This window comes from Sinocyclocheilus rhinocerous, unplaced genomic scaffold (genome assembly GCF_001515625.1).
Source record: "Sinocyclocheilus rhinocerous isolate Xijiao unplaced genomic scaffold, SAMN03320098_v1.1 scaffold1687, whole genome shotgun sequence".
Lineage (NCBI taxonomy): Eukaryota > Metazoa > Chordata > Actinopteri > Cypriniformes > Cyprinidae > Sinocyclocheilus > Sinocyclocheilus rhinocerous.
Window position 1 is genome coordinate 539,595 of NW_015660051.1, and position 11,054 is coordinate 550,648.

The 11,054-nt window shown below is 37.8% G+C and overlaps 1 protein-coding gene across 1 annotated transcript in view; it reads left to right on the forward strand.

Annotated features, from left to right (window-relative positions):
- Positions 1 to 11,054, forward strand: part of LOC107724831 (protein diaphanous homolog 2-like) — a 471,924-nt gene that overhangs the window by 422,323 nt on the left and 38,547 nt on the right. The window contains exons 30-31 of the mRNA XM_016533907.1: positions 5,730 to 5,822; positions 7,800 to 7,850. Of these exons, the coding sequence (XP_016389393.1) occupies positions 5,730 to 5,822; positions 7,800 to 7,850 (144 nt within the window). The remainder of the gene's footprint in view (positions 1 to 5,729; positions 5,823 to 7,799; positions 7,851 to 11,054) is intronic.

Here is an 11,054-nt window from a genome sequence, read left to right on the forward strand (position 1 = left end):
TATATATACATACAGGGTTTCATCGGGCATTAAAAATGCATTAAAAGTCATTAAATGGATTTTGCGGGGGGGCAAAAAGGCCTTAAATAGCATTAAAAGTCATTATATTTTATTCCTACAGGCATTTTTAGATGGTTTTGAAGAAAAATAATATTACTAGTTTATTTTGAATATAGCCTTCATAATTAATAACTTTTCAATTTGCTGTCACAAAATATGTACATTGGTGTGATACACACGCGGAACCAGTTTGGTAATTGCCTCCAGCCAGTGAAAAATTGCTGTAACACCGGATGTTTGGACAACAGCGGGCTGGGACATGGAGGAGTAAAACTTAGAGCAGAGACCCATTACTAATAATTGAGCACCAATAATAATTTATCATTGCAGAGCAGCAAATCACCCTGATGTGTGTGTTTTCACAGACTGTCAGCGTGTGTATTATTTTACAGTGATTCTTGAAACTGTAGCATCTGGACCAATCAGACACACCATTTTTCATTTGATTTAACAAATCAATTATTCATTAGATTAACAAACATTCACAGACCCCTCACCCAATAAACATACTGGGTGCCAGGATGTCTGCAACGACACCAGGCCCCCCCTGGTCCCCATGGCAACCACGACACCTTTGCTAGACCAGATACATTTACGACCTAATGGAATGTGAGTAGGGAAAACCACTGCCTTTTCCATAAGGAAGAGACACAGTGCACAGTAGAAATGGACTCTTTTCTAATTAATTCATAGGAAAACCTTTCTTTGAATGAACACACAAATCCTTCAGGTCATTGTGTATGTTGTCTTTGAGATTTTATACTGTTTTATGCAGGCTTATGATGGAAACACTCATTCCTGTCATCTTACATATATGTAACCCTACCATGTTTAGTATCTATGAATTAGTCTTCTGATGATCTAAACGAGAGTGTATATTATATGTTGGTACATAGGCAATATATTAGTGTCCTGAGAATCTTTAGTAATTTCGATTCAAGTTCCATATGCAAATTACCATGCTTCCACACAAAGAGTCATAAAACTCCCCAGTATCTCAAAACTCCCACTTGGGACGTCAGCCTTCTCATTGGACAAGCCCATTTTGAGAGGCGGGAATCTTCGCAGACTTTAAAGAACTCACATTCAGTGACCCGCCCAGAGTCGATGGTTCTGTTAGGTTCTGAGAAGATGTGAGCTACAATCTCCAGGACATCCTTAAGTACGTGCCAGGCTTCGGCCTTGACTTTTCCATTCACCAAGATTCTCTGACTCAAACTGGTTCTTTTTCATCAACCAACTTCAGCAAAGATCAACTTGAACCTTCAGATTGCATCAAACCTCTCTTTCAGACAGATGAAACGTGCAAGTATTCAAACTTAGTCTTATTAATTGATACATTAGGTATCATTTGCACCTTTTTACAAAGGTGTGTTTGAACTAATGTAGAATTGTACAGTAAGAAAGTTATTTCCCTTAACCAGGAAATTAACGTTCTTAGAATTGACAGACAGTTGACCTGAGAGGTCAAGTAAATATCTACAGCGGATCTAAATATTTATAATTGATTATAACTAGTTATGATTAATTATTCATATTTCCCCATGAGCTGATTCGCTACAACACAGAGTTGCATTGTTGCACGAGTAGATGGTGTCTTTTTAAGTAAATAGAATCATTCACTGACCTGAATTGTTAAAACACACTGATTCATTAAGGAATTAAAAAAACATGACTTGTGAGTGAGTCATTGTATCATTCACTGAACTTAATTCATTCAAAAACACGAAACTAGAAACTGTTTTTTATGAGTGAGTCATTAAAGCATTCTACTTTGAATCATTCTACTAGTTTATTCAGAAACTAATCAACTCTACACAGAAACACAACAGAGTTTTCAGTGGCATCATTTGAAATTTTGGCCCCACTTTATATTAAGTGGCCTTAACTACTATGTACTTACATCAAAAATTAAATACAATGTACTTATTGTGTTCATATTGTATTGCAAAACACATTTGCTACATAGTTGTTAAGGCCAGTTAATATAAAGTGAGTCAGAAATTTTCATTGACATTAAAAAACACAAAAATTATTAACCTCTTGTTTGTTGAACTGCTGTTTAAAAAGCAATATCATTTTCGCAGTCATGTGTTGTTTACATGAGTAGTTTGTTGCTAGCCCTCGTATGCTGTCTTTAGGAAAGTAGCATGTAAATTAAAAAGCCATGGTTTTGATTTTGGTGATTTTGGTGGTTGTGTTGGTAAATTTCACACTCCCACTACAATATTACATATGTTGTACATTTTCAGTATATTATGCAGTGCTGTTTGAAAGGGTGTTTGTTCATTTGTTTTAATTTTGTTTTAGTTGTGTTTTGTTGAATATGGTTTGTCCTGAGTTTTGTCGAAAAGGCACAGTGTGCTTGGTTAATCTTAGAGTTAAATGTGTTCCTTAGATTCTCTGATTTTAATACATCCCGGAATGATAATACTGTAGACCACATGCTCTGGCAGTTCCTCTCAGATCCGTGTGGAGAGATCAAGAGTCCAGCTGGTTCTTGTGGAAGCATGGCCCAACAGGACATTGTTAATGGAGCAGTCATGGGTCGCTTGGGAGCATGTTTTCCATTTTAGTAATTTTGCTTTCTCGTGTCTGAGATCATCTGAACCCAGCCTTCCCAGCTCTCCTGTCCTGGCCATTGCAGATGATGAATTGTGTTACAGTTAAGCAAGCAAGAAGTAGGACAAATTGATCAAAGTGTCAGGTGCCCCTTGTGATGTCTAAGTCTCCAAAACGAAGGAAATGAGGGAGCTGTCGAGAAGTTTCCGGAATCACGGTGCCTCTAATAAATGTTTACCTGCCCCCTGAACACCCAGCTCGAGCGTCAGATGGATGTGGGTGTGTTTTGGGGATGCAAACTTTGAGATGCAGCTACTTTAGGAAGTGTCATTGCTTTCAGAGGACAATGGGACACTCGGTGGAAGGAGCCAGCGAAATGCATGTCCTGGTTTAAACCAATGAGCAAAGCTATCAGCCAAGGTGTTGAAGAGCAATTAGAGATAAGCCATGCTTGTTCTGCTCTGGTTTGTTCTGGAACAGCTAGTTTATTTAGCTTGATTTAAACTGGGTGGCTATTAAACACAGCACACTGTGTGAACCGCTTCTTTGATTTTTGAGTAAGGGTCTCGAGTATAAAGCGATACAGTAAAAGCTAGGCTTAAAGAGAACATGAATCATTTCATTTTATCCCACTGCTACTGTTTGTTTATTCTTTTTAATTGTAACATTTTGCCTTTGTTTAATGTGTACAGTTGTATCACATATAAGTATTCATGCTGCTGCTTCCAGCGGAAAATGCACTTGTGCAGTTCTGCCTCAGTGTAGCGAGTGTGTGGCATTTTCTGAAATTAATTATGTAGCCGTGTCAACTTTCTTCCTCTTTATAAATTCAATTTGCTGACTGTCATCTACTTTGAATGCGCGAGGAAACAAAAGATTGATTAACACGCCTGAAACTGCTGCCTAAAGCTACCGGCATCTCCGCCACAGACGTTTTCTCTCTGCCAAGGCAGACGTCAAATCCAAACCCATTCACTAAATATTTCCACAGAACGGCTTGATCGTATACACAAAAGAATTGATGAAACAATCCCACACGCAACAATAAGTCACCATAATGATTCGTGAACCGCTTGATTTTTGAGTAAGGGTCTCGAGTATAAAGCGATACAGTAAAAGCTAGGCTTAAAGAGAGCATGAATCATTTCATTTTATCCCACTGCTACTGTTTGTTTATTCTTTTTAATTGTAACATTTTGCCTTTGTTTAATGTGTACAGTTGTGTCACATATAAGTATTCATGCTGCTGCTTCCAGCGGAAAATGCACTTGTGCAGTTCTGCCTCAGTGTAGCGAGTGTGTGGCATTTTCTGAAATTAATTATGTAGCCGTGTCAACTTTCTTCCTCTTTATAAATTCAATTTGCTGACTGTCATCTACTTTGAATGCGCGAGGAAACAAAAGATTGATTAACACGCCTGAAACTGCTGCCTAAAGCTACCGGCATCTCCGCCACAGACGTTTTCTCTCTGCCAAGGCAGACGTCAAATCCAAACCCATTCACTAAATATTTCCACAGAACGGCTCGATCATGTACACAAAAGAATTGATGAAACGATCCCACACGCAACAATAAGTCACCGTAATGATTCTAGTTTAAAATAATGCCTCTGCTGGACCACTATGATATAGTGGGGACCCTCAGTCTCATTAATGCTGGGTAAAGATAGATGACCCAGATAAAAGACCAAAATATTATTTCTGAACCCCATCGTTGACCGATGCTTTAGATGTTCTGCACCATATGCCCATGCAAGAAAAAAAACTTCAAAGCTTCAAAACTTTATAAGTGGAAGTCAAGGAAATATACAGTATATTAAGTTGTGGAAGAATGTGACTGCATATTAAGGAATGAGGTAACAAATTTAATTTGAGATAAAATATTTGTGACCCTGGACCACAAAACAAGTCTTAAGTCGCTTGAGTATATTTTTAGCAATAGCCAAAAAAAACATTGTATGGGTCAAAATTATCAATTTTTCTTTTATGCCAAAAATCATTAGGATATTAATTAAAGATCATGTTCCATGAAGATATTTTGTACATTTCCTACCGTAAATATATCAAAACTTAATTTTTGATTAGTAATATGCATTGCTACTTTAAAGGCGATTTTCTCAATATTTAGATTTTTTTGCACCCTCAGATTCCAGATTTTCAAATAATTGTATCTCGGCCAAATATTGTCCTATCCTAACAAACCATACATCAATGGAAAGCTTATTTATTCAGCTCATTTTATCCAGATGATGTATAAATCAAAATTTCAAAAAATTTACCCTTATGACTGGTTTTGCAGGGTCACATTTATTGATTTATTATTAATTACTGTATATGATCATATTTTGAATTAATAATTTTGAATTAATGAATAATATATTAATATGATTTATTTATTATTTACTTTAGTTAAATTGTTACAAAACAATGTTTAATTTTGTATTTATTTAATTTATACAGTATCATAATTATATGTTGTCTTTATAACATCGTATTTCTGGAATGTTGGCAGTTTAAAAAAATTGTATTAGACAATTAAAGGGTCTCTTATTCCACCATATTATGCACAGAGAAATAAATCCAAAATTTGATTGTTTCTCCCCGGGATTTGTCCTTGCAGTGAGTGAGTCGCACGTCTCATTGTCTTTTAGAAGTCAAACCCCCTTTGCAACGGAGACGCGTTGCACTTCGGTGGTATGATCATTTTCGAAGCACATCCCACTGTCATCGAACAATGATAAAAAGCCCCTGTATTGAACGGCTCCACACTAAATCTTGGTAAAGAGCACTTAGCTCCCCTGTGCAAGCCGCAGAGCGAATATCTGTCAATGGCCATCAGTGAGCACTTTCATCCTCTGGCTCCTCTCCATTTGATAGCCGCTGCCGCCTCGAAGCGTTTGTGCTTGTAGGGAGTCGCGCTGTTCTCTTTGCCCTCTGCCCCATTTGCCTTGCCTTATTGCTGTTCTGTGTTCACTTTTCCTTTTACTCCCACACTCGGTTTTTTGTAGCCTGACCACAGTGTGTGGATTTGTGTATGCGAGTTGGAGTCTATGTGAATGTGTTGTGCATGAAACTGAGCTCTGACAGGCAACTTTGTCCTCTCTACAGAAGGTGACGAGACGGGCGTGATGGACAACCTGATGGAGGCCTTGCAGTCTGGAGCAGCCTTCCGTGACCGCAGGAAACGAACCCCACGCAACGGTAAGACTGCTTATACCTGCACCTCCTCTTGCTTTACATTTCACGATGCCTTCAAATGAATAGTTCACCCACAAATGACAATTTTGTCATCACTTACTCACCCTCATATTCATACAAACCTTTCTTGCGTGGAACACAAATGGAGATGTTTGGAAATATGTGCCTGTTGTTGTTCTTCTTTTAATGCAATTACAAAGAATGTGCACTTGAACTTTCTTGCTTCAAAAAGGACACAAAAGCACCATAAAAGTATCTTCAGTTTCAGTATGTTTCTCAAATAAACCTGTTGTGTGGCTTCAGTAGACTTGTATAATGCACTAATCATATGAACTACTTTTATGATATTTTAATGGTGCTATTGCATACTTTTTAAAACATGGAAGCATTTCCTATGGTTAGTAATTGCTTGGAAAAAAAGAAAAAAAAACAAGTATACTACCGTTTAATGGTATGGGGTTGGTATTTTTTATTTTTTTTTAAGTGTTTTATGATCACCAAGGCTGCATGTATTTGTTTAAAAATACAGTGAAAATATTATTGTGAAATATTATTACAATTTAAAATAACCAGTTTTTATTATATTATATTTTAAAATGTAATTTATTCCTGTGATGTCACAGCTGTATCCTAACCCCTAACCCCAAACCTTTGAACAGCAGTGTACTTTATTCAATAATTATCTTTCTGTGTTCCACAGAACAAAAAGTCGTAAATTGTTTGGTGTGAGAAAAAGAAAATGTTCATTTTGGGGTAAACTATTCCTTCAACAACATAAATCCCAAAGTAACACTTGTAAAATTTGGCTCAGTTTATTGCCCTTCTGTAGGTCTCCGCCTCACAACTGTTTTCATATTGGATTCATTGCCACATTACCTTTCATAAGTCACTGATTACAGAAATTGATTGTAGACTCTGGGTCCTTAGAGGATGGTTTAACATAAACATATTCCATCCTGCCATGATGAATTGCTCTGACCCAAGGGAGGAGAAGCGGGCCACCTGCTGTAGGTGCTATGTTGAATTGAAATGCCAAAGATGGGCAGACAAGTGTCTATAACTGCTGTAGCTTTCCAGAACAGCCTCACACAATGTCCCCAATAAGTCACTCTTTTCCCAAAGTCCTTGTCCATGCATGCTAACAATGCATAAACCTGCTTCTGTCATTAGAAATTCTCCTGGGATATAGTGAGATATATGTTGTGTACAGAGTCAGACTGACAGAAAAAAAAGAAAAGAAAAAAAAAAAAAACTTGGCATCATTAGAAAAGCCACATAAGAAAAACATGCCAAAAGACATCAGGAGGAACTACATGGGGGAAACTTCAGATCGCTACATCAATGTACCTAATATCCATATACCAGCATGCTCAGCAGCACTGATTTGTCCCTGCACTGTTTTCCTGGCTTTACTTCATCTCGTCTTACAAAAAAGTTTTTTTTTCCATGATCCCTTGTGTCAGTGTGTAGGTCTAATAAGAGGGCATGAATAACTAAGGTGTCATGCTGTATCAAACCTGTCTCCCACTCAGCGGGGCTGCGAGGCCCCCAAGCGCTGCCCCCTGACAGAGCCTGCCAGCCAGCCGCCGCCAGGAAGAGAGTGCCACATGCTCAGAGCTCACCTACTCCATCCAGCTCTGTGGCCCAGTCTCCCTGACATCTGTTTGAATAAGACTGACATTTAAGATAGAAGAGAGTGTGTAGATTAAACCTCACCAGTGCTCTTTCTCTCTCTCTTCTGTCTCATAGCCTGTCTCTTTCTTGCCACTCGCTTTCTTGTGCTGAGTGTCGCTCACCTTCTCTCTCTTTCTCTTTCAGACACTTTCTTTCTTTTTCTGATGAGTGTGTGGGCTGAGAGTTTCAGAGTGGATAATTGGTTACGAACTCCTGAAATACCTCTTGTTTGATGTCTCTCCATCTTTTTCTTTCTCTCTCTCTCTCTTTTTCTGTCTGTCAATTTCCACTTTGTCATTGTTGCAGGTGATCAAAGCCCTTCCTGTTCTGCACCTCGGTGGCCGGTTGCTAACCATGGTAACAAAATGAACCTATGTTTACCCCACTTGCCCTGCTCTTCTCCCTATAACACTTGCTTATAGCCTGGACTGGATACTTTGGTTGAACTCTAAAAAACTATACTGAGCTCCACAACTGGATGTGTGGGTTTGAAGAAGATGGCTTTCTCTCTTAGGCTTTGTTCAGACAGGCTGCCTGAAATCAGATTTTTCTTTTTTTTTCTTTGGCATTTTCAACTCAAAAACATTTTATAGTTTGTAGTTTGAATATCAGAATCTGATTTTTACAAACTTGAATCAAATCATATTAATATGCACATTTTGGAAATGTTTCAGCCTGAATAGCCAGGTCAGATATACACACATATCATAATGCAAAACACATTAATTAGTTTAGATCCATCTTTGTCACTGAATCTCAACACAGAGCCAATGAAACAGTCAAAATTGTTATGCAGATGAACCACTCAATGACAAGTGAAAATGACAAGTAATGTAAATAAAGAAGGTGCAGTGTACAGTGAAACGGGTTCAGATGGCGGGTGGCTAATTTTTTATATATTTATATCATCTTGAGGCCCCCTGTGGGCCCCAGCCCTATAGTTGAGAACCCCTGGTATAGTCATTTTTATGTCAACATATGCATACAATATGATATATAATGAGTAACAAGCTAAAATTAGTGAACTTGGACATAGCTATAGAAGATAATTCATGATGGACATGAGCAGAGGGAAAGATTGTCTGTACTTTCTGATTTAATTTCTTTACTTGCAACATGTCGGTGTGTTTAAAGAACACATTTGAAAAATAAATCTGATTTTAGTGCAGAGTGAACAAAGCCTTAGCAATATTTGACTCCCTATAAGATTTCCATCAGTGCATTGATTTGAGCATCATCTAAAAGAGTGTGATGGGTTGTTTTGTTCACATATATTAGGTACAATTCATTTAGAGGAACTTTTGATCTGGGAGTGCAGTGTCTCCTTTGTGTCCTCTCCAGTAGTTGGAGCTCAGGCTAGTTTCTCCTGTTTCTAGCCATCCTACAGTAGATGACCTAACTAATGCACCCTTGCAGTGATGAAGCATGGCAGCACGTCCACGCCTGTGAAAGGCGAATATAAATGATCTGTCTGAAGGGTCATTGCTTTACTTAATTCCCATTCATGGATTTTTCTCTCTCTCTTTACTCTTTCTGTAAAGCTTGCCATTCTGTTTAAGTGTCATCCTATGCACAGAGCACCGCAAATGCTCACTTTTTAATAGATTCAAGCCTTTCACTGCCCTGGCCTACTTTATAACTGCTATGACAGAGTTTTATTGCTCACAGAGTCTTGTGCGATAGTGTGTGGGTCTTTAAAGCGTGTGAATGCCAGTTTCTTATATTCTGTATGCCTGAAATTACTTTTTAATGTGTGCACGACATAGAATCTCCTCACCATTATGCTTTGCACGCCTGTGAATGACACTGCTACAGAAATGCCTGTGAAAAGCATATTCAGTACCACACTGAGCCCTTTGGTGAATATGTACATTATTTATGATGTCAGTGAATGTGTTTTATTTTGTAGCTTTCTGCTGTTTTACTGATATGCTACATGAACCATTCAGAATATATCAACGTCTGGATCTGTGGGGTTTGTACATGTAATAATGCTCTTGGGCTACAGATTCAGTGACCTGATCCTAAACATAGCTTGAATGACTTTTGTAAGAATCAGAGCTTGTCTCAGCTTTTAAGAGGACTAACGCAAACGTAGGCAATAGAATCAGCATTTTTTATGATATAACTTTTGTTATTAGAACTAAAATATAACATGAATGATGATGTATTAATGCATATTTGTCATATTAAATAAAACAGAGAATTAAGAAATGGAGAATTGTTTCTGTAAAAAGTCTAGCAATAATCCTAAAATAATAATACTAAAAAATACAAATACAATGAATAATAGTATAAAATGCCCTAAGGTCTGACAGGCTGCTAGGCTCATGAATATTAATCACGTTTTCTGCATTCACTTGAACTAGGTATGTAAACGATTAATCGATGATCGATTAATTGTCGATAAGAGATGCAATCGATTAAAGCTATCGATGGTCGATTAAGCCGTTTAATTTTGGGCTGCGTGCGGCTCATGCGCAAAACACATGCGAGCAGCTGTGAGTGACGGTGACGGTATACAGTGGTGTGAAAAAGTGTTGGCCCCCTTCCTGATTTCTTATTTTTTTGCATGTTTGTCACACTTTAATGTTTCAGATCATCAAACAAATTTAAATATTAGTAAAAGATAACACAAGTGAACACAACATGCAGTTTTTAAATGAAGGTTTTTATTATTAAGGGAAAACAAAACCCAAAACTACATGGCCCTGTGTGAAAAAGTGTTTGCCCCCTAAACCTAATAACTGGTTGGGCCACCCTTAGCAGCAACAACTGCAATCAAGCGTTTGCGATAACTTGCAATGAGTCTGTTACAGCGCTGTGGAGGAAATTTGGTCCACTCATCTATGCAGAATTCTTGTAATTCAGCCACATTGGAGGGTTTCGAGCATGAACCGCCTTTTTAACCCTCATGTGGTATTCGGGTCCTTTTTGCTCTGAAAATTTTTTCTTTTTCCCGAAAATACTAGTTAATGTTATCGCATTGGACTGAAATTTTGTGTAATCAGAGCTTATAATTTGTAAATAAATAATTGCTGGATTCAAAACAGCAATTAAAAGGCGCTGTGACCGACACTGACTATACGTTTTCCCGGAGCATTCAATGATGTCACTAAACGGTGATGCCACAACTAAGAGCATCGTTCACAAGTTTCTGCATGGACCTAACTAGCCTAGGCACAGGTTTTCAAGCCCTGGGACAAAATGGGATGCTTTAAGGAATATAGCCTATGTAAGCAATAGGCCTAAATAAAAATAACAATTTGTTTTCATAAAAAAAAAAAAAAAGGGAAATATATCTGGCTTAAATAATTAAGCTAACAGAATTAAGCTAACAGAAGTGTGGCGAGGCGCTCCATAAACAAGTTCACGGAAAGAAAAGGATGACAAGGCGCATTCTGTTTGTTTGCTTTATTTTACAAAAGCACAAATATTTTGTTTTTATTGTGAGTGTGCAAAAATAAAAGTAAACACTTTTGCGGATTATACCTTACTCCAAAAATTGAGTTTTTTTATGTTTCAGCTGTTCGATCGCACCGGCGCCCGCGCACACACACC